The 27,780-nt window shown below is 32.1% G+C and overlaps 1 protein-coding gene across 2 annotated transcripts; it reads left to right on the top strand.

Moving 5' to 3' along the window:
• Positions 1 to 287: 287 nt before the first annotated feature.
• LOC143042628 (uncharacterized) lies at positions 288 to 27,427 on the top strand. Of its 2 annotated transcripts, none has more exons than XM_076215037.1 (12): positions 288 to 373; positions 1,553 to 1,591; positions 6,175 to 6,251; positions 6,921 to 6,992; positions 9,819 to 9,915; positions 10,761 to 10,855; positions 11,759 to 11,827; positions 12,803 to 13,022; positions 13,427 to 13,548; positions 14,788 to 14,884; positions 15,791 to 15,955; positions 27,174 to 27,427. In XM_076215037.1, exons 1-12 carry the CDS (start codon positions 352 to 354, stop codon positions 27,410 to 27,412), a joined length of 1,314 nt encoding a protein of 437 aa, XP_076071152.1. In that variant the 5' UTR covers positions 288 to 351; the 3' UTR covers positions 27,413 to 27,427. The 2 variants fall into 2 exon arrangements, with proteins under 2 accessions (XP_076071152.1, XP_076071153.1); XM_076215038.1 differs by lacking the exon at positions 27,174 to 27,427 and adding an exon at positions 21,893 to 22,164.
• The last annotated feature ends 353 nt before the right edge of the window (positions 27,428 to 27,780 follow it).

Here is a 27,780-nt window from a genome sequence, read left to right as displayed (position 1 = left end):
TGAACAGTTATTGTCTTGTTTTAATTAATCCTTTTTATACTAACTTTAAAAGCTAAAATGGTAACTGTAAGTATACACAGAAACAACAAAAGGTTCACACAGAGGTCACTGAAAGTGTACTAGTACCGGTTTATTTTTCATAATAAATCATATATCATGTATGTTGTAGCATTCCATTGTGCAAGAGACCTCAATCAGTTCAAATAAAGTTGTATAAAGATAACATTAAAAGTGCTAGACAAGGACAATTATATTGGCACAAATAGGAACATATTTTCAAAGGTCAACAAAAGATAACCACGTTTTACATTTGTCCCAGTATATACTTAGTCATTCGGAATTTACGTGATCATGAGATCATTTTCGCAATTAGGTAAGAAAATGCAGATTTCAAATGTAAAACAAATATTTTTCTGCAAAATTTTGTATTTGTTTATATTGCGGAATACTTTGTACATTTCCTTAATTTCAGGGGAATGGGTTGTTGACAACTTCACCATGATGCAATATTATATATGATTATAAAGCTACGGCTAATTGTTTTAAATAGAAAGGACAAATCTTAAAATCAATAGCAAATTTGTTAATGTTGTTTTTATGAGAATTAGGAGTTCGAGGCATAATAAAATTAACGGAACCAATTTTATTGTACCAGATGCGCATTTCGACAATACATGTCTCTTCAGTGATGTTTTAACTTTGATTGTCTTTGTTAAAAACATTTTAGGGTTCTTATTCATCTGTGCTTTCATATATTCCCCTTTGCATGTTACTGATAACGGTCATTCCGGATTCGGACGCATGCAATGCATAACGTTTTGTTTAAATAAATGTGCAATTGCGAGGCCAATGAAGCGATTGAGAAAGAAAATATGATAACAAGGAAAATATAATGTCTATTCAATGTTTCCCTTATAGAAGTATTCCCATTTATAATACTTTAAATTTGAATGTAACGCGTCTTCTGATTGGCTGACGTTATTTTGTTATCAGCCTTTAGACATAATTTAGTCATGTGACCGTGACGTCATCAACGTTTTTCATGGTTTTCTACGGTTTAAAATGGAATTTAGAATTAAATTATAAGAAGACTGTAATATGTTTTCTGTCTATTCGAAATAACATAAAAAAATGTGGTGCACACTGTTAAATAACCCGCTACGCGCGTTATTCAGTGTGCACCATATTTTTTATGTTATTTCTTCATAGACAGAAAAAATATTACCGTCATTCCTTAAATAAATTTAATATTATTGGACTTGGACAACATGAAGAATGGGAGAATACATGTATTGTAATCCGATGTGAACTTCTACGAATATAAAGGTAGTGTCAGTGTTGCGAGTGAAGCCCAATAATTGAATTGATAAATTACTTAAAATGTTTCTTTTGTTGAACCATTTATTTTTCTGCCTTTTTTGTCTCCCTACTTTTAATTGGGATGTCGCAAGATCATTAACTACTGCTATAGTTTACATTAGGTTCTTTTTTCCATACCACTTGTCAAAGAGGGGGGAATATACCAAAGGTAACTTATTCTTATTGATTTCAGTGTTTATTGTATGTATAGTTTACTTGCAAAAGACAAATAGTGAGTATCAAATAGTAATAATGAAGTTGATTATCGAAGCGATAGTGCTACATCCATGCGACTCAACATTTAAAACAATTGAAATGAAAAGGTCATCGGAACTGCTCAATAGTATCATTTAGACTTAATGTCGTACAGTATTTCATGGTCATCTTCCCAAATGAAGCACCGACATAAATGACTTTAATTTTTTACTTGTGTGACATCATCTGTTTCATAAGGTATTACCATAATTACGATATGTGAACATAGGACACGCTAGAGCATATGGCAACCGTAGTTAAAGGGAAACTTCGCAAAAAAATCAAAAATTGATATTATGTTCATTCTGTATAAAAATGCTCAAATTCATAGATATTAAAGTTTTATTCCGCTAGATAAGCGATCACCATCGATTTTAAATTTAGAGTATTAATTCTCTGAGTTCCGCCATTTTGTCCTTCTTTCCCGATTAATGAAACGATATGTCTATAAACCACAAAGAAACAAAACTACAGTAACCGATGTAGTCGTAATTGCGTGTCGATATCTTGTCAATCGTACGGTTGTTTTATCCGACTAACTAACCATGGTCTGTTGTTTTTAAACTTGATATTGGAATTAGGTGAAAAGTCAAAGTTGAAATCATAAATAAGTGTTCCGTGAAAATTGTTTTCGAAAATCTAATTTGTTCATAATTCTTTAAAGTAATAAACCGTTTTCAAATAAATTTTTATCTTCCCTCTTCTGATTACCAGCATGGCTAAAGGTATTACTTCCAAAGGTATTGTGAGGGGTGTGAGGTGACACGTCCAGGTATTCAAGCGATTTCCTGTCGGGCTTGCAAGTTCACGCATCGTTTCACTTCTGCAGGTATTGATCAGTGTACACGGCTGATAACATTTAACTTTCCATTTTGAACTATCAGATGTATAATATACAACTCTGTCTTACTTGTCATTACCAAACTCATACGCTTGTTTATAAATAACATTTCTGGTGTAAAGAATATTATTCATAAAAATATAAATAATACCCAAAAAATAAGATTTGATGAAATTAAAATCTATTTAAATATTTTTTCCCAGGGTGAATTTGGGAAAATGTAATATATACTCATTGTCAAAAGTGAAGGACAGATTGGAACATACCAGAAATATTGATTTAAAAATATGTACGCACTTGCCGACGATTCGTTTATACGACTGGATAGAAAATTACGGAACTATAGCGCAATTTAAAATATATACATGTATACATTGAACATAAGAAAAAAACATATATTTTGAATAAATAGGGGTAAAAGTGTTGTAAATAGACTAGTCCACGTATGCCAACAGTATGTAATCATCGAATGTCGATAGACTATTGTATACCAGAAGAACAAGAAGAGAACCAATTTGATTTAAATACAGGTCGATGTATAACTTTTGCTTTGGTACATTGAAGTTGTGGACATAGTAAAATCACAGATTTATATTTCAATAAGATTGTTCTCGAACAAAGGAAGGAATTCGTCATCACAATTGTTATATATGCCACTGGACGAACACTAATTATCCCGAAGGGATGTGAATATTTTGCTGGGAAACTTTGAGTATCAAAGTTTCAAATTAATTTCGGGATTTATTTTTTTTCTTGGTATTCAATAACAGAAAAAAGAAAAAATTACTTGTCCGCTAAATAGGGGTATTCTTGTCAGATGAAAGACTTTTAGTTATATTTAAAAAAAAATAGGGAAATATGACATTAAATTGGTTCTGTCTTTTTTTTAAACATCGTTAAAAAGATGTGTGTCTAAGGTGAACGCCACAAGAACCCTGTAATACTAGTACGAGAGTATAGCATGTAAACATTCCTTCTCAATAATATGGTTGTATTGGAAATCTTTTCATACAGATTGACAACTCATTGTCCGATATGCATGTAATATTTGCCACATGACGCCCATAGTTCTTTTACCATCATCATCTTATTCTTTGATATTGCTGTCAACATCGATGGTTCACACCCAAACAAAATGGGAGTAATGGACCTTCAGAGCTTCTCCGTGTTATAAACTTGTGAAATATATAGACGAAATTTCTGTATTGAAATGAATATACATCTCACAAACAGGATTTTCAAATAACGATTTTGAGTAATCACCTTACAAACCAATATAAACGTATGGCAAGATATAACCATGAAGGAATTTAGTTTTTGTCAGACACAAGAACTCATCACTATCATAAACGTATACGTATATATGCATACAATTTCAACTATCAAGAACAAGCGGTCGATGTCGATAGTCCGTTTTCTAACTGTTCGAGTTAGACATGTCACTTGTTCATTCTTGAAAGCCTTCATATTCCCCGTCTAACGATGGGAACTGTTTCTGATTGTGTTGACTATAAATGCTTGTATGGTAATTCTGTTGTTTATCTGTACAAGCGGTTGCATTTCCTCTCCTTTCCCAACAAACAAACGAACGAAACGCTACTAGTCTGCTTTCTCTGGAGCTCATCCTCAATGGCTCTTATACGTCAGGAAACTTGCATGTATACTAATAATGATTGTTTTAAGAACAACGATGTATGGATGAACTATTCTAAATTCGTCAATATCAATTATGCATGACTAAAATATAACTTTTATTACAACTACTGTATTACTTATTTGGATTAATGACGGCTATCATGTTCAACATTGCACAACTATTATCATAGAATTAAAAAAAAAATCCTCAAAAATCCTTAAAAAAAAATAATGCCTTAGCTTAGATAATTGGTATTTTTTCACAAAAAGTTCGTGTAAATGATTGTCAAATGAATTTAATTATGTAAGAATAAAATGTTAAAAAGAAACTAAAAAAAAACCCATGTATGTTGTATTTTTTGTCAATTAAAAACTTTAAAATTGCAATAGTTTCATTAGCATTTAAACACAGCCAGATTTGAATACAAGTTAAGAAATTCCGGTAAAGTCAATGATATCAAACAGATGTACAATGGTATATCAAATTGGGTAATATTGCATTTAGTTTTTATTAAAGATTAAAACTACTATTTTTTACTTCATATTTGAATCTTTACGCCAATTGCCGCTAAGAAAGTAATCAAAAATTGTTTCCTTTTATTTTTATACATTTTCGGATTTACGAATCTGAATTTTATTTTCAATTAATTTACACAATTTAATTATTGAATCTTTATTCTCATCGTGTATTAAATCTTAGTGTATTAACATCGTGACATCATACTCTTTCTAATCCTTTCTGTATATCCTTTCCAAATAACAACATTTATACCTGTGTACGCTTGAACTCACACCTGCGGCTAAATAGCCACAAGGTAAACGAATTGACCTCAAGCCGAGAAATATACAGTGACCTTTACAAAATAATATACACACTCTGCTCACACATTAGTTGCATTGAAATGATTATCAAAACAATAACGGTAAATAGACAAGTAAATAGTAAAAATGTTCAATAAATATTTTATGAATAAAATCTCAACAATAATTAATTAAATTTATTCAAAAACATTTACTAGAGACAGAGACATATAATTTTATAGGAGTTTAATTCAATGAATTCAAAACGGTATATGCATATTCATTTTCGTTCATTATTATATTGTGGTTAATAACTACGACCATTCGTCAGCTGTGCGCTTTTAATTACGTATATTGTCGATAAGCTATAAGAGTTAAACAGATTTTATTTTTTCCCAGAATTCAATAAATCGGGCTAATACGTCACGACCCACTCGAGAATTCAACCAAAAAAGTTACAAATACTTGATTTTCTCCGTTATTAGAAGGAATATAAATTTAAAACTTTGCAAATGTGTTTTTTATGTTAAGATGAACATAATTAGATGATAAGTAAAAAATCGCGGAATTTCCCTTTAAACAAAAAAAATCCTCAGAACCCAATATATTCTATAAATGTGGTCAAATTGAAGCTTTCTTTTCCGTCTTATCGATCGTCCAAATATTATTTTGAAATATTACAAAACGGAATTCAATGAAAAAAAAATATATGAAAAAATGTTAAAAAAAAAACTACATTACAAAAAACTGGCAGTATACTTCCAAACACGTCATTGTCAATAGAAAGTACTATGATTTGTTCTTTTTGGCAAAAAAAAAAGGGTGGGAGGGTACTCCTCTGTAGATTGAAACTTTTAAAATATACTACAAGACGATTATACGTCTTCAAAAAGAGTATAACAACAAAAAACAAATTGTAATGTTATCTGTAGTACAGGTGTTTATGCAAAAGAATTCTCGAAAGCTCCGGATTTTTTACAATATCTACTATGATCATTATTAATTTCTAGTTCAGACATAAGGGATTTTACAAAAACAATTAAAGATTTCGCTTAAGGTTTTGGAATACCGCAGTATTGGTTTATTTCTCGCTTAAAGCAGCTCTTTAACTTTTGTAAAAATTATTGATATCTATAACAACATAAAGCATGTCGGTGTGTAAAACATCGCAAAGAGATTCGACAGTATTCAATATCAGTGTAGCTAATGTTTGGGAAGAACCCTTTTTATCATTTTAGTCAAATAAATAAGCTGTATTTCTTTTTAAATGAGTTTGGTTTTAGGTTTAACCTGTTTTAGTTGTTTGGGTATTACACATCCCCGATTTTGCAAACATGTGGATACCTGTGACAGTGGAGAGGTAATGATACTTAAATTTAATCTAGAAATTCATAAGTTTAAATGTTGTTTGGTACCTGATCAGTTACTGATATCATATGCATAAGAATATTATTCAATTGCTCATTTAATTCAAGAAGTTAAGGTCTAACATTAGATTTTAAATTTTGGTAAAATTTTGACGTGAAAGGTTTTGCAAAAATAAAACTTCTGAAAACTGAAATTGAAAAGCGATTTTGCAGCAGTTCTTAAAATCGCAATAAAGTAATCTCGATTTTTTTTTCCATTGTTGAAAAATTACATAAATTTCAAAGTAGCATAGAACTGATTTGTTAACTTTTTCTTAAACGTAGGCTGCCGATAAACCAATCCATGATTCAAATATTGAAGAATGATTATTTATTTGAATTCATATTGGTTATGATGTATAATTAGACAATCTTACAATGAGGAATATTGCGCGTCATTGTGAGAACAACAATTTTACACAATACAACAGAAATAGATTTAAATATAATCGACTTTCTTTAACTGTAGTAAAGATGTCTTTGTGGTGTCTCTGATTGAGCTGAACTGATGTTCGCAGGCTTCGGCAGTGTGTGCTCGGTCAGTGACACTTTATATGAATGAGTGTTTGGTAGCTTTGATGTTGAGAAATGAAGTTAAAAGACCATCAAAAATGTTTTATTAGATATGTGGACTAGAAAAACTGGTGTATCCATCTGGAGAAACAAGCTTTAATGTCGGATGTTTTCAATCAAAGGTAACTTTATATATACATGTTAAAAATACTTAAACTACCAAACAAAAACAAAAATAAAACAAAACAAGAAAACATTTGACAGAGTATCGAATTAGACTTGCTTGTAATACCATTCATTTTCAGATAACCAAACGTAACACATAAAGCAATTAAAATAAGATAAATCGGACTTACTGTGCACCACTTATTGTGGACCTGTTTTTTTAATTGTTATGAGTTACAATTAATGACAAAAATCAGCAAAGGCCCATCGATACAACATCTGATACACAAACTAAACAATCACTTAGATATTTGGATGATATATTGGCTCTCAATAATGACGACTTCAGTGTGTATACTAAAAAAAGTTATCCTATTGAAATAAAGATTAAAGCTTATACTAAGAAGGACCACCGCCCTATCCTCGATCTTGATATATATATCATTAACGGGAAGCTTAATACAAACATTTATGATAAAATAGATGATTTTTCATTTCCTATTGTTGGCTATTCATTTTATATGGTGACGTTCCCTTGTCGCCATATTATGGTGCTTATGTATGTCAACTTGTACTATTCGCTCGTGTATTTAACAAAGTATTAGATTTTAGCGAGAGAAATTTATGTAGTACTAAAAAATTATTACACCAGGGTTTTCGTTATGACAAACTAGTCAAAACATTTACTGAATTTTATCATCGGTACAAGGACATCATTCGTAAATATCACTCAACATGTAGATCGACATCTTATACGTTCAAGTATTTTACATCCAATATTTTATGGTAATATTCTTTACAGAGCACAAAAATGTCAGTATGTACCTTAAAAGCTAACACAACCTTTTTAACAGACTTATTAGGAAGGGATATAGTTACGATACTGCTGTGCCGTCATTACAGATTGCATATTTAGGCTTTAATATTGATTTACGTATAGGGTCTTTGTATCGGAATTAAACATATTTATTCTAAAACCAGTTGTTGGTATAACACGGATTATGTTCTTCTCGTATATTTTACGGATGAATGATACTAAACCCCTAACGGGAGGGATTGTACTTGATATTCATATGATAAAGATATAATCTTTTAATTTATATTGAGGTATTGAGCTGGCATGTCAGTAATAGTACGGGGGCTTTGTGAAAAATTGTGCACATCCTGCTACAAGCAGGAAATTTGGTATAGACCTTCCTCAACTATTACTCTTTTATATAAGATAGGGAGGCATTTGGAAAACATGTCTCACTCCCGGTAAAATCAAAAATGGCGGACATCATACTTGAATCAGCCCAATCTCGATGGCTAGTAGGTGAAAAGGTGTTCTTATCATGCTACTATCATAATATTTGGTACAAACCTTTGTTATGTACTACTTTTGGATATATTGTATAGATACGATGTCTTCAAAAACCCTATTTCCGGTCAAATCCAACATGGCGGACATTGTACTTAAATAAGCTTATTTCTAGAGAGGGTAATTGAAATGTGTTTTAAAGTATCGCTTCTATCATTATATTGTTCAGGAACCTTTCTTTGGTGCTTCTCATGGATACAATTTATAGGGCATATTTCTTTAAAACTCCTTCTTCCGATGATATCCAATATGCAGATATAGAAATATCATTTTTTTCTTTTTCATTTTCAACTTTTTTCAAAATGTAAAGAAAATGTGTTGTTTTTTTTTTTGTGCTGGTCATTAAACTTTTGGCTTTAAGTTATCCTCAAAACCACTAATTCTATTCAGCTTTAAATGTTTAAATGCAAATTTAAATTAATAGTTCCAGTAAAAAAAAAACACAATATGGCGTAAATTTCAAAGATGATGAGTCTTCCATGTAGAATTTTTGAAAGATTGATTAAAACAAAATAAAATCACTAAAGTACTACAACATCTTTCAAATTACTACTAAATGGCCTCAAATACATGTGTATTCACAATCGGAGAGCTGATTTTCCACCTTTACAAAGACCGTGGTATTGTTTCTTACATCCATAATGTACAAGCTCCTGATAAGATGAAGAGGCCTCACAAAGAGATGTCCAAAAGGGTTCACATTGATTATGTTTTCCTTCGCCATTCATACGCCTCTGGACAAGTTAGCATAGGAACATATTCCAACCTTATTACTGATTCACCTTGTTGTTATATTTGGAGGTTTGGTCTCTCAACAGACTATTGGAATCCCAATTGGTACCAATCGCGCTCCTCTACTTGCAGATTTGTTTTTATATTGTTATGAAGCAGAATTTATCCAAGGGCTTGTACAGAAAGGAGAACAGAAATTAACCCAGTCTTTTAATTCCGTATATTGATGATTTACTGTCTCTTAATAATAATAGATCCAGTGATCACTTACATTTAATATATCCAAGTGAACTTGAAATTAAAGATACTACAGACACAGATAAATCTGCTTCATATTTAGACCATTTCCTCGAAATGACTACTGATGGTAGGTTGGATACCAAAATTTATGACAAATGCGATGATTTTAATTTTCCTATAGTCAACTTTCCTATAGTCAACTTTCCATTTCTGCGTAGATTTCGGAGCTCTGAGATCACCTCCAGATTTTGGTGGGTTTTGTGTTGTCTAGTCTTTGGGGTTTTTATCGATGTGTCTTGTGTGCTATCATTTGTCTGTTTGTCCTTTCTTTTCTGTTATAATTTGTTATCCTTTCATGAGCATTTTACGAATTTTTGCATATTTTAATATACTTTTTATATATGTACTTACGTTTGAACAACAATGGGATATAATAGAAACACATAATTGGTCATTTAATGGTTCTAAACATGAAGCTGTATTTCATTGTGTAAGTAAATGTATCTTTCAGACTTGTTATGATAACAGTACCAAATCTACAGTACATGAAACCTGTCGACATTGTTGCTCAACAAACATGTGCAATGATAATGGTTGCGGAGAGAAAGGTTTGTCTGCCTACATATTTCAAAAATAGAATACTACTTTTAAAATTATTTATGCCGTTTTGCTGTGTGATTTTGTCTTAACATTCTGGATAATGAAATACTTGTAATGTATTTAGTCAAATGTTATCTAAGACATATATTTATATTAACTCTATATGTGTCTATTAGATAAACTGTTCAATATTGTTTATTGCTCTAATGAGTCTTTTGATAAATATTTTCATCACACTTCACAAATAATAATTAATGCGCCGAACAGTATATATAAAGAATGTATTTTATTGATTTTATCAATTGTAATGCCGCTATATGTCGAACGTTTACAGAGGTGTTCAGTAAAAAGTAGGTTTAATGAATATGTCTTATAAGTTACAATATATAGTTGCGCAAACCTTAATTCATTTAACGTTTATGCCACTTATTTAGGCTTTGACACAAAGATCTTTCAAGAAAGTACCACACATTTTAAACACAACAGTTTTTACCCGTATATGTGACTCACAAGTTAAGTTATGTAAGTTTGGTATCACCACAGAACCCTTGTCAGAAGTCTGTCTTGAAAACAAAAACAAAACAACTATGACAGGGGGCATATGTGCCATATTTTTTCAGATTAGAAGTATCTGTTGTATACTACTCACCACTTGGGATCCAGTACGCTGTAATACGCAATCAAAGAATTGAAGTCTGGATAAGATATAGTTTTTCAATGAAATGCCACTTTAGTTAAACTTAAGACGACATAGCACTAAATGCTTGAAATTACATAATTTTACATAGAAAGCAATGGGAATTATGAATTAGTGGTTTTTGTTATGAAAATAAAGAAAGTTTTACATTTTAAGGAATAACACTATCGAGAGGACCGATCTGTTACCATTGTGATGGAGCACTGTCAATGAATGAATGCAAAACAATATCAATTTGTGAACAGAACCAGGTATTCACAATTTATTATCGACTCCTAGGACTCGATATTAAGAATTGAACGATGGACAGTTAGTGCGTGAATTTATTTTGCTACCTGATTGGAAGATATTACGAGACGTGAATAATCAAAGTTTATTGATTGGTTAGGACAATCCAAACCTAGTAAATGTCCTTCAATCCCGTAGAGTATCGGATTTGTCCTCTCTATGTTAGCAATTAGATTTTGCCTGGTCATTAATCATGCATATTCATGATATTGGTACACAGGTAACTTATCTATAAATAGTCGAATCTTCTGTAGTTTCGTAAACAACAACGTTAAATGATGTATACTACTTCATAACGTGTGACCTCACGTGTGTGGTAAAATTTGTTGATTGATGCACGTGGCTATTCTGGTAAATGAATTAATCTACAAAGCGAGAGCACTTTCCATTTTCATCAGCTAAGAGTCGACTAGCCCCTTTTGAAAGGCTAATGCTTGTGTTTTATTTGAAAAAAAAATTTGTCTGCTTCTCTATTCTTGGTTTATCGTATTGGGGTGAATCTAGTATTTATTTATTTAATTTTGACATATGACTTGTCTGCGTTTGCTGAAGAAAAAAAATTGGTTACGGTTATAAACTGTTTTGAGTTACTTCTTTGAGTAAATTTGCGAATTTTGTTCTTTGAAGAGTAGTTGGTGGCATATATTTGAGTTCAGTCAAAGTGAGAAAAATGTTAACGGATAGAAGGAGATGGCAAATAAGTTACAAAGACAACAATCCAACCAAGACGTTTTATAGAAAGGTCTTACGCAGAATGCATGTAAATTGTATATCTCAAATGAAAAAAAAACGCCTTTTAAACCTAATGAAATAATAGTCAATCAAGTAAGACTTGTAATCATGTAAAACACTATTAATGTTTTCAGTTCTGTTATATTGAGGAGCAATTTAGTTTCGGTGAAAGATTTTATACAACTAGGTGTCAGTACAAAAATGTATGTATAGAAAATATATTTACCTTCATTTTTACTTATTTTTATATACTATATATACCGAATATGCATTTCTATAGTGACATTTGTAGAGAGTTTTCTTATTGGCAATTATACCACATCTTCCTTTTTATATAAACAACAGAAACACTGAACTGCTATAAAACAAACGTCAACATGCATATAAACGGACTATTCAATAATAAGTGCCATATTCTTGACTTGATATGAGACATTTTAAAAAAAATGGTTGGATTAACCTCGTTTTATGCCTAACCGAATTCCCGCTTGATGTTAATAATTCCGCTAACAAGAAAGATTACCTAACAAGAATACAGTACAAAAGAAAAGCAAGAAATCAAAATATTGAAAAAAACATAAATTGAAATGTTTTATTGAGTTGTTTGTTTAACATGAATACATACGTTCAAACTATTTTTACCCAGAAATTTTAAAATGCCATTGAATTCTGATATAAAATGATGATTTGTGTGATTTTCCCTTTCGAAGAGACACAAATTTTCTTTATATAATGTATTGCAGTAAACTCTATATTAAGATGACATAAAAAAAATGTTTAATTAACGAACATTTGTTGTGTACTGTTGTTTGTCTGTTTGTATTTTCCCTTGTTTAACCAAGGCGTTGCCCCTTTGACTATCTTTTGCCTTTCTCTTCTTTGAAATGTTTGAATATGCTTTAATTTTGATTTAACATAGTCTTAGTTCAAAGAATCTTAGTAATAGTTAGAGGTTCCAGGTCAAGCGAGAGCCCCTGCTGTTATATTCTCAGGGCATTTTTCAAATCAAACATCTGATTATTTGCTACATATAACCTTGTTATTACACAAGATATGTAAATATTACAAATCTAATAATCCGATCGGCTATTGAAGACTGAAATATATAACTTTATGCCATCTGTCGAAATATAATTCTCTCTCTCTCTCTCTCTGTATACGCACGTATGATATTTTAGGTGTGTGATGCTGTGTCAGGTGGTATGCCCATTATAGGCAGAAAACGGAGAGCAAATAAAAGTCACTTTCGCAGTTCTGCATGCAACAGATGTTGTTCAGAAGATTTGTGTAATACGTACTGTTGGAAATTAAATTTAGGTGTAACAGCAACTACAGAAACAACAGGAGAGGCAACTACTAAAACTAAAACAACAAGCATGGCGACCACAACACTGAAAGGTGTATAGCTATTTTTAAGTGTTAATTCGCATGGACGGTAATTTATGCATGTAGAAGACGCTCCCCTGTCGATGCACTCCTTATCGCTCCTTTCAAAGTTCGTGCGATACCATTGTTACATTGATTTCTTTGTTTCTTTATAATCGGTTTATGAAAATTTTACACAGGTAACCTACTGTCGTCTAAATTAATTGAACAAACCAAAGACAATGGAATTCAAATTCCCTATGTAGTTTGGTCATTTAAATGTCTTTGGCATTTTGATTCATTCAAGCAATAACAAGTTTTTTTCGTTTTATTTTATCAAAGAATCAACAATCAGTCCAAATGTCTTTTACATTCGTGGTATTCATTTTAACTTACCCAAGTAATCTTTCAAAAGCCATATGCATTATTTTTTAAAGGCAATCCTGAGGAATGTTCTGACATTAATTTTGTCAATCAAGGTGTTTACACAATATATCCAAAAGGTGACATTCGTTCTAAACGTGTGTACTGTATGATCCTGAATGGCAGAAAATGGACGGTTTGTATCTTCAACAATAATCTGCGTTTAAAACTTGTATTGTGATATTGATTCACTTTTTTACAGTAAAAACATGATATATCATACATTGTCATGAGTCTACAAATCATGATAGAACGAAGCTTTGTGTCACTTTAGAATTGTTGAGATATTTGCTTGGTTAAGACTTATACGCGTGGACGTGAAACTAAACATCTTATTCCGTTGTATAAAGTAAAAATCACATCACTACTGAACTCCGGGGAAAATCCCTAATCGCATGGCAAAATTAAATGACAAGACACGTGGATGTGTACGGACTGATAGTTTAGTCTTAGATGCATGATTTTTTTTATAAGTTGTTAGTAGCTTTGAACTAGCTGTCAGGTAATTGCGAGAACTCTCAGATCTGTTCATTATGTCTTTTTGTGTCGGGATGTATAAGTTCCCGGCCACGTCCACTTGTATTTTTGTACAACTGATGAGTTAAGCCTTTTTCAACTGATTTTTATAGTTCGTTCTTATGTTGTACTGTTATACCACTGTCCCAGGTTAGCCTCTCATTTGTACGACAGTCGCATCAAATTTGATACAACAAAAACAAACAGACACAATAGGTACAAATGTCACATATGAAGGTAAAACGTCTAATTCAGTAGGTCCCATCGTGAAAAGGGCACGGGATTGTAGTTATGACATAAGTAAAATATTCGATATCATCTTTATAACTGATACATTGTATTCCATAACGGTCGACCAACTTGTGATATGTATGTAAATATTGAAAGCGAAAAAACTATTTGATAAGTTGGAACTATTCCATGTGACATTGAACACAAACATGACAAACATGACAAACTACGTATTCACCTCTGAATATCATATTCCACTTTAGCATCTGGACTTCTCGAGCGACGTAAATACATATAACGTTTTGACAGTTTTTGAAAAGCAATACTATATTAGTAAAATCACAAAAATACTGAACTCCGAGGAAAATCCAAAACGAGAAATCCCTTAACAAATGTCAAAATCAAAAGCTCAAACATATCAAACGAATGGATAACAAACTAGGGACAAAAGATACCAGAGGGACAGTCGTTCCTGTGTTTAAAAATTATTTCAGACGTGAAAAAAATTAAATAACTACCTTTTGAACGATATTGGATAAAAGTACCAACCAAAAACACAATAATAGAAAACAAACAGCAGTTATTCAATGTGCATATTTCTTGTGAATCTTTAAAAGTTTTGTTATAGGTGATTCAGAGACGAGTTGACGGTTCAGTTGAATTTGAAAGAACTTGGAATGAATACAAAGAAGGTTTTGGAAACGTTAATACGGAGTACTGGCTAGGTATATATTTAAAACATAAAACCATTTGAAAAAGAGAAGAAAAAGGAAACAAGTCAGCATCGATTGATTTTGATTTTGATTGTTGGTGTTTTAACGCAACTTTTAAACACCGCATTTAGTCTATTTCGTGGCGGTCAGTTGAGTTGTTTTTTATGGAGGAAGCCGGGGTTTGCGGAGAAAACCACCGACCTTCGATAGGAAAACTAACAATCCTAATCAATTAAGAATGGAATAGAGTGCACCTACACGAGCGGGGTTAGAACTCACAACCTCAGTATTGACTGGCTAGTGATTGCAGTAGTAACTATTTAGACCACTCGGCCATCGAGGCCCCCTGACTGCATCGAAATGTCGATTTTGTATTGTTGCTAAAACGTCATTTATCATGGTTGTCGACATTTTGATTAGCAAAGAATTATTTCATGATTTTCGTACGGAAAAAGATATTTCGTTTGATTAAAGCTAGCTAGAATATAATTTTTTTATTGCATAAGGAATATATAACAGATTTTCAATGTAGAACACTGTATGATTCGTAGAGCTTAGACCTCACCAATAACACGTTATAAAAAATGAAACAACACGTTGAATTTCATGCGTTCGAAACGCTTTTGTGGATTAATCTTCATCAAAAACGCTCAAAGCCAAATATTTGAAAGCCATGGATATATTGCCTGAGAGAGTTAAAACCTGAGTTTCTTTATAATTTCGATTATAAGTTATAAAGTATACCTCAAAGTTAACTAAAACTGATTTGGTAAAATAAAGTGAATACTTGGTTTATTAGGTTGATACCAATTGTTCGACTTTTTCTAAAGTTTTTGTTGCTGTTTTGGTATTTGTTTCGTGTGGTTATTGTCTAATTGACCAACATCTCCTTTTATTCATATTATATTTACTTCACAGGAAACGAGTACATACATTCAATAACCACCAATGGACCACATCGCGTACATATTATTCTCGAGCAAAATAATGGTACTATCAGCTATGCTGACTATTCAATCTTCCATGTCGATGATGAGAGTACTAAATATTTGCTAAACGTCACAGGTTACCATGGTACTGCAGGTATGTTATACAGTTGTCATGTCCTGCAACCTTGTATAGAGAAGTTTATTGTCAAACAATGTAAAAAATCAACGCATTTTAAAATTTACTAAAATATTGTTTAATGTCTTAAAGGACCACTTCAATCAGGAAACTGAGTAGTTGGTCCATTTCATTGCTCAAACATGAATATTGATAATTCGAATCCTTTCGATGCCAAAAGTTTAGTATGTAACGTTTTTTGAAAGGATTAATATAAACGGGTTTTTTAACCGAGCACAAAACACGTGTATTTGTAAAAAAAAACTTTACTAAAGAACCGACAACTACGTTAAATTCCAAAAATGACAAATACAGAAACGTTCTGACGAATGAATGAATGGATATACACATGAAGCATAATAGCTTATAAGGTTTAATCCACCATTTTCTACATTTGAAAATACCTGTACCAATCAGGAATATGACAGTTCTTGTCCATTCGTTTTTGATGTGTTTTGTTATTTGATTTTGCCATGTGATTATGGACTTTCCGAATTGATTTTCAGTTAAAGATCAGTATTTTTGTGATTTTACTTTTTATAAATAAAAGAACATAAAAATAAAGGCACTTGACTATGTAACATATATTTAATGCAATATCAAGAATGTTAAAACAGTGACGCTCTTCAATTTTTGAAAATATATAGAGAATAATACATGGCAAAATCCGTATCATATGTCGTATCATCCCGAGACATCAATATCAGCCCAAGGGCCTTTATTATTCGCTTTATCATATATTTCAACAGAAGAGTATTATATTATATTGTAACGAAAACCGAGCGGTCAGGCTTTGATGTTAAACTATAAATGTGTAATCCTTAGTGTTTTGCTATAAGAATGTGTTTTATAACATGGATAAGTATATATGAACTGAAGTTATAACTGGCGACCCTTCTTTGGTAGCGTGGTACTCTGGTATCGTGGTACTTTGCGGTATTCCGGTAGATCTAAGGTTGGTTCTGTATAGGTTTTGTGGTACTTAGTGGTATTCTGGTAGATCTTAGTTTGGTTCTGTTAAGGTTTTTGTAAGAATAACAGACTCGTTAAATAAAAATCAACTTGTATTAACTTTAAGATGGTTAAATATCTACAATTCATACAAATAGTATATAACTTAACTGTATTCTAGTCTAACAAATAAATACCTTACTTTAATAGAATATCGAAAGGAAAATGGATAGCGGAAATATATATACCTCGAAAGTTTACGAACTATAGTTTGGTAATCGGCAAATGGTAAATCAAATTCAATGTCAAAAGATAACGTTTCTCTCGAGAAGTTATTCTCTAAATACAACTTGTTATGGAACTAACAAGCCCACATTATATAGAAATAGTCTGGTTATTACTTAGTCTGGTAAATGGTTTCGGTACATGTATATTTAAATCGCTTGGAATTAGCGTGTGTTACTTGCCCAGGGTAAAGTCGTACTAAAGTCTTATCGGTTTTCACCACCGTATTTATACTTAGGTTTACCATTTACCATTTCGGCTTACCATTTACCGAAATTACCAAATCCAAAGCCGATGTCATAACAAAAATAGGTTATGACGTCATTGTGTTGTACGTCATATGAAGTAAACAATTCACAGCTGTTCCGATTGTAAAAACATAGACAAGAATAATAAAAAGTTAACAAACATAGTTATGCAAGAAATATATAATAAAAACAGTCAATTAACGGTAAGGTTTTAACAACATCATCACACAATTTTAGGGAAAAACAAGTTCCATTCCAAGGGACCCCCATTTCGTTTCAATATGAACTGTTTTCTGATCCCGATAGATTAGCACTGGGTTACCTTCAGTTCTGCTTTTGTCTTGGTTCAAAGCCTTAAAATAACTGCTTATACAAAGCACCTGGGTTACCTTACCATTTGCCTGCTGCTGTTTTAAAAATATTTTGTTTATTATTGTATTTATTTGAGTGTTTTGTATTTTTTATAGTTGCATTTAGTGTGCCAAAAAATATGCAAACTTGATGTTCGTGACGTCACATACAATATGAAAACTTGACGTTCGTGACGTTATATACCAAACAATGACGTCATTAAAAAAAATGACCTATTTTGAGGAAATTTTTTCTTAAGCCAAAAAAAAACAAAAAACTTTATGTAAAAAAAAAAAAAAAGGTATGCGATACGGGTTTTACCATGCGATACGGGGTATGCGATACGGGTTTAGCTATGCGATACGGGTATGCGATACAGGGTAGGTGATACAGACTGGAAAAACAACCTTTATTAGATATACAAAATAGCTGTATTTTGTACTAAATATATGATAAATAAAGATAAAACATTGTTGGCAAAATGACTGAAATATGACTGTTAAAAATCGTCTGCCAGCTTTGAGACTGTGTGGTTTGCATAACAGTATGAACTCAAAAATATAAATAGCTATAATTTTGATTATTGCAATAATAATACTGGTAAAAGGTTAATGATACAAATATTGAGTTATTGGCAATTATACAATTATGAAATCGAAACCCTTAATATGAGACAGTTATGTAAAAGCACAACAGTCATAATAACAAGCCTTAAAATTAACGCTGTAAACACAATGAACATATCTGACAGTACTCACATTTTAAAGACAATAACCACTGATATAAAAGTGCATATCCTACATTTAATGTGTAAAGACAGCATTGACAGTCAGAGTAAACCAGGATCTCGGGAAATACCAAAATATATGTAGTAATCTACATTTGAATATGCCTGTACCAAGTCAGGAATATGACAGTTGTTGTTCATTCGTTTGATGTGTTTTATCACTTGATTTTGCCATTTCTTTAGGAAATTTCAGTTTTGAACTTTCCTCGGAGTTCAGTATTTTTGTAATTTTACATTTTTTTAGTAACACGATGTCAGACCGTCATGTTTCGATTGCTCTTTCAATGTTTTTAATATTTCAAATCTCATGCAATAGAGATGTCTAGCCAGCTTTTAAACAAGTTTAACCAACCAATGTCTTCGAAGTTAATTGTATCGAAGTCAGGCGACAGAAGATTAAGTAGCAAAATTTTTTGGAATTTTGGGTCCTCAATGCTCTTCAAATTTATACTTGTTTGATTATCTAAATATTTTTATCTAAGCGTCATTCATAAGTCTTTTGGAGACGAAACGCGTGTCTATATATCAAATTACAAACCTGGCACCTTTGATAAATAATAATAACGCAACTCTTTATCAGGAATCATACATCGATTATTCATGATGAGTAATCGTAATCAGATGTAATTGAATATATTTTACAATGTATCACATGTAATCGATTACAGAAAAAATTGACACGAAACTAATATGATTGATTTCATGTTAAAATCATCGACCTTATATATGGCCGCTGTTTTCCTTCGTTTCTTAGAATGATATAGTCGATTCACATGTTTTGTAATCTTGTCCTTATACTCATCAGACAGGGACCGAGCAAAACACTACACAACAAAACTAATTTAAGACAAATGACACAAGGTACGGAATTAAAACTACTCTCAATTAGGAAAAGCTTATTCGTGTCAGGGCCGTAACTACCTATGAGGCAGGGGAGGCAACTGCCTCCCCTGAATTTTCTACACCAATATTTTTTTTTGAAGTAATAAAATGAAATATTGACAATATGTACACGAAGAACTTGAATTTTTATTATAAACAATACAAGTTAACAGTTTTAACACTGTTATCATGATACGTGATATATCTGTCATTTTCCGGATTTTTGATCGAAAGTGAACCGTTTCAGTATATTTTTTTTTCGTGTGGCCGTCCGTCTGTTATTCAGTATTCGTACGAGAACACATATGAAACTTTGCTTTCGACAATTTTTAATAAACTTAACTATTCACATTTATTTAGGGGCTCCATTAAGCAGAGGAAGTTCCCTTTGTATTGTGAATCTTTTATGATATCTGAAATTCGTTACCGGCTGAATCAGCTGTTGGGTCATTTTTTAACGTCTCCCGGCCGATCGTACGAGAACATTATGGTAAATGCCTTAGTAGTTAAACACTCCAATTCGTTGAAGCAGAGACTTTCTAAACTAAGTATATACTAGTTTAGAAAGTCCCTGGTTGTAGTTATATACATGTCTGTTCAGTTTTCAACAATATTGAAATTCAAGGTCCTCGACAAAAAAAAATCTTACTTTCTATGATCTTGCTTTATATGTTTTTTTAACTGACCAGTTTGATTTCTAACAAAAATATCTTAAAATACAGATACTAATTGTTTGCATAAAAGTTGCTTCCAGGATCCAGCAATACTGATGTTTCTTAAACATGTTAAAGTAAGTAAATCGAAGGAAAACGGGTCATTTTTAGCCATTTTACTGCGAGAAGAAAATCGGCGGCCCCCAAACCCCTGCCTCCCCTGAAGTCGAACCCTAGTTACGGCCCTGCGTGTGGTATAATTATCAGGAAAGAGAACATCTACCTTCTCACGTTCTATTTGATACCTTTACCCCTTACAATCTTAGTTAGGAACATTACGTAGCGGAATTTTCCGAATCATCGACCAAATTGCCAACTTAGTTTTGTTTTCAAAAATATTGTGGGTTGTTTTCAATCACATTCATTAAAAATGTACGTGCTGCTCAAAAAGAAGATGTTATAGGAAGAGTTTGAAGTGATCAAGTTAAAATCATCCTTTAGAAAATTTTACAGACACCATCATGAGTTGGTTGGCACTTATGAAATAGATGACGACGGATAAGATCCAATTATCGTGACTACAATCCCGTCCCCTTTTCCTCAAATTTGATTTAACTAACATGACTTATCACCTAGTGTGTACTATATAAAATGATTTACATGATGGGTACCTCATGGGGATCAGAGTCTTCTTACCCTTCTGGAGAACCAGATATGACTCCAGTTTTTGGGGATTCCTGTTGCTCTGTCTTTAGTTTTCTAAGTTGTGTTTTTGTACTGTTTTTCCAAGGGTTTTTTTGCCATGGCTTGGAAAGTTTTTTTTTCGACTTAAAACAATACACCCAACAACAAAAAACTCATCATAAATATTTGGTCTTCAACCATGTAGATTTTTTTTCTAATTAAATGTATACATATGAAATTTATTTATGTCCTTATAACCTTATAACTTCAAATGGTCAATAAAGGCAACAGTAGTATACCACTGTTCGAAAGTCATCAATCAATTGAGAAAAATAAAGGAAATCCGGGTTACAAACTAAAACTCAGGGAAACACGTAGGGAATACATCTCATTTTGTCGTTAGCATTTTTACCTTGGCATTTACTTTTTGGTGTAAATAAACTCATCATAGATACCAGCATTAAATTTAGTATTTACGCTAAATGCGCGTTTCGTTTCCAAAAGACTCATCAATGACGCCTAAACCAAAACAGTCAATAAGTTGTAGAGCATTGAGGATCACAATTCCTAAAAGTTTTGCCAAATACAGCTAGGGTAATCTATTCCTGTGGTAGAAAAACCTTAGTATTTCACAAATTTCACAATTTATAAATATGACTAAATGTATATCAATGATAATTCATGTCAGCACAGCAGTACTGACTACTGGGCTGGTGATGTACTTTATAATCGTTTGTATCAATTATCAAATCAGAGTCGTCTATTTTGTGAAAATCTTCTTTAACTTTAATCTGTCGACGACGCTGATGTCCTGGTTTCATACATGCGATATTATATGTTTTCACTATATATTTTGTTTTCTTAACCAGGGCCCATATGCATCAAAGTACTTTTAAGTTCCGACCAGGCAGTTTTCTTTATGTTCTACGATAAATTCATACTACGAATGGAAATCGTTATGTGAGTGGCTTTATGCATATCAGTCCTGTATTTATAAGACGTAAAAAAACATTTGATACCACCTTTTCAATTGAAAATTTTTGCTCATGACTGAAAATGAATTCTTTAAAAATAGGAAATTGTCTTGATAGTAATCTCCTTGGCGGCAAATCAAATGGAATGAAATTTTCAACGAAAGATCAGGATAACGATAAGTCTTCATCTAACTGTGCTACAGATTCTGAAGGTGGATGGTGGTACAATGATTGTCAACTTTGTGATCTCAATGGAGATTACGGAAGATATGGTCCACGCTGGTATTATGATTTACTTGGTGTGGCGAAAACTTCCATCATGATGATAACCAAAGTCTGAGTGAACTATACAAAATAAAGGAAATAAAGGAAATGGTTTTAATTATCAATTATTAGAAGATTATTTGATATTAATTTTAGGTGACAGTATACAAATAAAACGAAGAATACACTTGTAGGGTGAATATCATATGTGTTTTAGACGTGTCACGGTAATTGTCTCTCCCAAATTCTTGTATTTGGTTTTGACGTTATATTTGTTATTCTCGTGGGATTTTGTCTGGTGCTTGGTCCGTTTCTGTGTGTGTTACATTTAAGTGTTGTGTCGTTGTTCTCCTGTTATATTTAATGCGTTTCCCTCGGTTTTAGTTTGTTACCCCGATTTTGTTTTTTGTCCATGGATTTATGAGTTTTGAACAGCGGTATACTACTGTTGCCTTTAATTAAAAAATAAAGGCAACAGTAGTATACCGCTGTTCAAAACTCAGAAATCCATGGACAAAAAACAAAATCGGAATAGTTTTGAACAGCGGTATACTACTGTTGCCTTTAATTAAAAAATAAAGGCAACAGTAGTATACCGCTGTTCAAAACTCAGAAATCCATGGACAAAAAACAAAATCGGAATAACAAACTAAAACCGAGGGAAATGCATTAAATATAAGAGGAGAACAACGACACAACACCGAAACGCAACACACACAGAAACGGACCAAGCATCAGACAAAACACCACGAGAATAACAAATATAACATGAAAACCAAATACATGAATTTGGGATAGACAAGTACCGTGCCACGTCTTATCTCAATATCTCAAAAATAAGAGAAAACACAAACGACTCAACGTTAAAATGCAACACACACAGAAACGAACAATAATATAGCAATGGCCATCTTCCTGACTTGGTACAGGACACTTTTAAAGGGGAATAAAAGTGGTGGGTTGAACCTGGTTTTGTGGCATGCCAAACCTCGCACTTTAATGGCAAAGTTAAATATAACATTGAAATGACAACATAATATTACAGGACTACAATACAAATAAATAGGAGAACATATTAGACAAAGAAAAACATGATTAATAGATAACAAAAAGCATCAGGTTTAAAATTCAATACGCCAAAAACGCGCCTTGTCCACACAAGACTCACCAGTGACGCCCAGATATAAAAGATCGAAAGTGAAAAAAATACAAAGTTGTACAGCACTGAAGATCAAAAGTTGAAAAGGTTTCGCCAAATACGGCATTGTTTTTATGCCCGGGATAAGAACATTCTTATTATATAGAACAATTCATGCTATTGCAAACAGTAAATTTTATCAAATGAATATGAAAGAGATATACATAAAGAAAATTACCTTGTTAATAAAGTTGCATTCACATGTAGTGTTGATTAATAATACAATATTTATTATCGTTATTGCAAAATTATACTCATAAACGTCAAAGCAAAACAAACAAACAATTAATACAATTAAATACAATTCTATTAAATACAATACAATAGACTTTATCTTAAGAAATAGTTCAATTAACAAATACTTGGGGAAAAACTTCATTTTAAACTTGTCTGATCCTCTCATTACTAGAGACTACTTATTAAAGACTCTAGTATGACAAACAAGTTCAGAATGGGGTTTAGAATGTGTTTTAGTTAATTAAATGCACCAATATGTTAAAATAATGATATATTGTCTTTTAGATAAGCAAAAAAAAGTATACACAATGCTAAGTATAATGTAAATGTCACAACACAAAAAAAAAAACGAAATTCGTTATCTTGGACTCCACATTTTTTACATAAGCCTTGTGCTCTTGGTATGTTTCTATATCTAATATAACTTATTCAATGTCTAGGAAATCGTCATCATTTACTATCATAAGAGAAAAAGTAAAACGAACCATAATTGAGACCTAGCATCCTTGTGGGTTTTTTTTTATTATGTGAAGACTTGGCCGTTTTAATGGGATGATTTTATTACCAGTCCAAACATTTCATTATAATTTGTTTATGTGATAATCTTATCTAAAAATATGAAATTCGATTATGTGATTACTTGTACGCCCCGCATGACGGGCATCATAACTATTTCCAACACTCGACTTCTCTGACGAAAATACACAAAAACAACGATATTGAGCAACGATTAGAAACACATGGTTAATAATTCAAACTTGGTACAGGCACAAAAAATGTTGAAGGGTAAATCAGTTTTACTTGCGAACCAACATATTTCTTTCGTTCATCTAAACCTTGAGCGTAAAAGTAAAACGTAACAATTACAATCCCAAAAAGATTACTTATAACATATTCAATTTTGAAATCAGAATCAAAATGTAAGTCTACTACAGAAAGCTAAGTTATCTATAATATTGTGTTCGTTGCTCGCCACAACACTATTCATATGCTTAATGAAGTCTTGTTAAAACTTAATTGTAATCGGCAAATATTGCATGCAAGGCCAAACAAAAAGTCTTAAAGTAGTACATGACCGTGTTCAATTACTTCAAACGAAAACGAAATCTGAATGGAATAAACAGATTTGAGGTTAGTCCCATAAAATGTGATCTGACTGGGTAATATTTCTAAGGGCAAAGCCAATATTACATATATACAAAAAAGTCTCCAATTATTGAAACAAATCATAACTGTTGCAATGCAAGTTAATTATACGCGATATGCATGAAGTTTAAATGAAAATATCAACGCATTTATATTGTTACTTGATTAGACTATCAAATTCCATATAAAGAGATTTACTTTAACAGTCAGTATTCTACTTTGTCAAAATTATCTCCCAATAGACCACTTTCGAGTTTGTCCGTGACCGGAAAAAAACTCGTCAATTATGTGCGCCTTTATGGCGTCATCTAACAGATAGAGGGGATCGCCTGTATCCCTGCACTATTAACGTTCATCAAGCGTCTTAGTGATCTTCATTGTGCAGGATAAACTAAAAATAATATTTGTTCCGTAGGTACCTAATCACAATTCCCTTATGATAACAGTGCTGGATATCAATTATAAGAATTCAATTTGCCGAATAATTTGTGCAATATAACATTATCATTTTGTTTATCGCTCAACAAAGGAACAGAAGAAACGACGCCCCTAAACGCACGTATAATGTTCACTAAAACCAAAGTTTTTCACGGATTTGCAACGAACTCAAAAGTTCAAAATCTCAAATCAGATATAATTGAATATATTCTACAACGTATCACATGTAATCGATTACAGAAAAAATTGACACAAAACTAGTATGATTGATTTCATTTTAAAATCATCGACCCAATATATGGCCGCTGTGTTCGTTCGTTTCTTTGAATGATATAGTCGATTCACATGTTTTGTAATCTGTTCCTTATACTCATCAGACAGGGACGAAGCAAAACACTAAACAACAAAACTAATTAAAGACAAATGACACAAGGTACGGAATTAAGACTACTCTCAATTAGAAAAAGCTTATTCATGTGGTTTAATTATCAGGAAAGAGAACATTGACCTTCTCACGTTCCTATTGATATCTTTGCCCCTTACAATCTTAATTAGGAACAATACGTAGCGGAATTGTCCGTATCTTCGACCAAATTGCCAACTTAGTTTTGTTTTCAAAAATATTGCGGGTGGTTTTCAATCACATTCATTAAAAACTTACGTGCTGCTAAAAAAGAAGATGTCATAGGAAGAGTTCGAAATGATGAAGTTAAAATCATCCCTTCGAAAATTTTACAGACACCATCACGAGTTGGTTGGCACTTATGAAATAGATAAGTTCAAATTATTGTAACTACAATCCCGTCCTCTTTTCCTCACATTTGATTTAACGAACAAGACTTATCAACTAGTGTGTACTATATAATATGATTTACATGACGGGTACCTCATGGGGATCAGGATCTGCTTACCCTTCTGGAGAACCAGATATGACTCCAGTTTTGAGAGGATTCTTGTTGCTCTGTCTTTAGTTTTCTATGCTGTGTTTTTGTACTGTTTTTCCAAGGTTGTTTTTGCCATGGCTTGGCTATATTTTTTCGACTAAAAACAATACACCCAACAAAAAAAACTCTCCATAAATATTTGGTCTTCAACAATCTGGATTTTTCTAATTAAATGTATACACATGCAATTTATATATGTCCTTATAACCGTTTAACTTCAAATGGTAAATAAAGGCAACAGTCGTATACCACTGTTCGAAAGTCATCAATCAATTGAGAAAAAGAAAATCCGGGTCACAAACTAAAACTGAGGGAAATACGTCAAATATTAAAATAAAACAACAAAAACCCATACACATTTGTATAATAAAAAAATCCTATCTTCTTGTTACTAATCCTTTTCGTAACATAGAAGTTCCGTTGGCTTCGTCTCCCGGAGGGAATACATCTAATTTGGTCATAAGTATTTTAACCTTGGAATTTACTATTTGGTGTAAATAAACTCATCATAGATACCAGAATTAAATTTAGTATTTTCGCCAAACGCGCGTTTCGTATCCAAAAGACTCATCAATGACGCCTAAACCAGTTAATAAGGCCAAATAAAATACGAAATTGTAGAGCATTGAGGATCACATTTCCTAAAAGATTTGCCAAATACAGCTAGGTAATCTATTCCTGGGGTAGAAAAGCCTTAGAATTTCAAAAATTCAAAAGTTTTAGAAACAGTTAATTTATGAATATGACTATATCAATGTAGTTCATGTCAGCACAGAAGTGCTGACTACTGGTCTGGTGATGTACTTTGTAATCGTTTGTATTAATTATAACATCAGAGTCGTCTATTATATAAAAATCTTCTTTAACTTTAACCTGTCGATGACGCTGATGTCATTGTTTCATACATACGATATTATATATTTTCACTACAGATTTTGTTTTCCTAACCAGGGCCAATATTCATAAAAGTACTTTTTACCCGAACGGGTTAATTTTCTTTATGTTCTACAATACATTGATACTACGAATGGATATCGTAATGTCAATGGTTTTATGCATGTCAGTCCTAGATTTAAGACTTAAACCAAACATTTGATACCACCTTTATATTGGAATATTTTCGTTTGTGACTGAAGATGAATTCTTTCTAATTAGGAGATTGTCTTGATAGTGATAACATTAACGGCAAAGCAAATGGAATGAAATTTTCAACGAAAGATCAGGATAACGATTGCCATTCAGGTAACTGTGCTACCAAATCTAAAGGTGGATGGTGGTATAATAATTGTCAACATTGTGATCTCAATGGAGATTACGGTATATGGGGTCCACGATGGTATCTTGATTTACTTGGTGTGGCGAAAACTTCAATTATGATGATAACCAAAGTCTGAATGAACTGTACAAAATAATAAAGGAAATACAAGGAACTGGTTTTAGTGATCTGTCGCATCAGAAAATGTTTTAGTTATGCATTTAGGTAATAGTATACAAATAAAACCAAGCTTATACATTTGTAGTTTATGTTATATTTCAATTACCTTGCATTTAAAAGTAGTGTGGATTTCGAGAAACATTGGTATTTCAAAGGTATGCAGATTTTGATACAATATTATACATAAAGAGACAAAATAAAACGAACCAACACTGAGCCTGTTCATGGTCTTTCTATTATGTGATTACTTGGCCGTTTTAAAAGGGTTGATTTGATAATCTAGGACTGTAATTTTGATCATTTGATTATATTGTTTATAATGAATAA

The sequence above is a fragment of the Mytilus galloprovincialis genome, chromosome 8, assembly GCF_965363235.1.
Source record: "Mytilus galloprovincialis chromosome 8, xbMytGall1.hap1.1, whole genome shotgun sequence".
In the NCBI taxonomy this organism is placed as follows: domain Eukaryota; kingdom Metazoa; phylum Mollusca; class Bivalvia; order Mytilida; family Mytilidae; genus Mytilus; species Mytilus galloprovincialis.
Note: the sequence above shows the minus strand (reverse complement) of the source record. Positions and strands in the feature narration are given on the sequence as shown.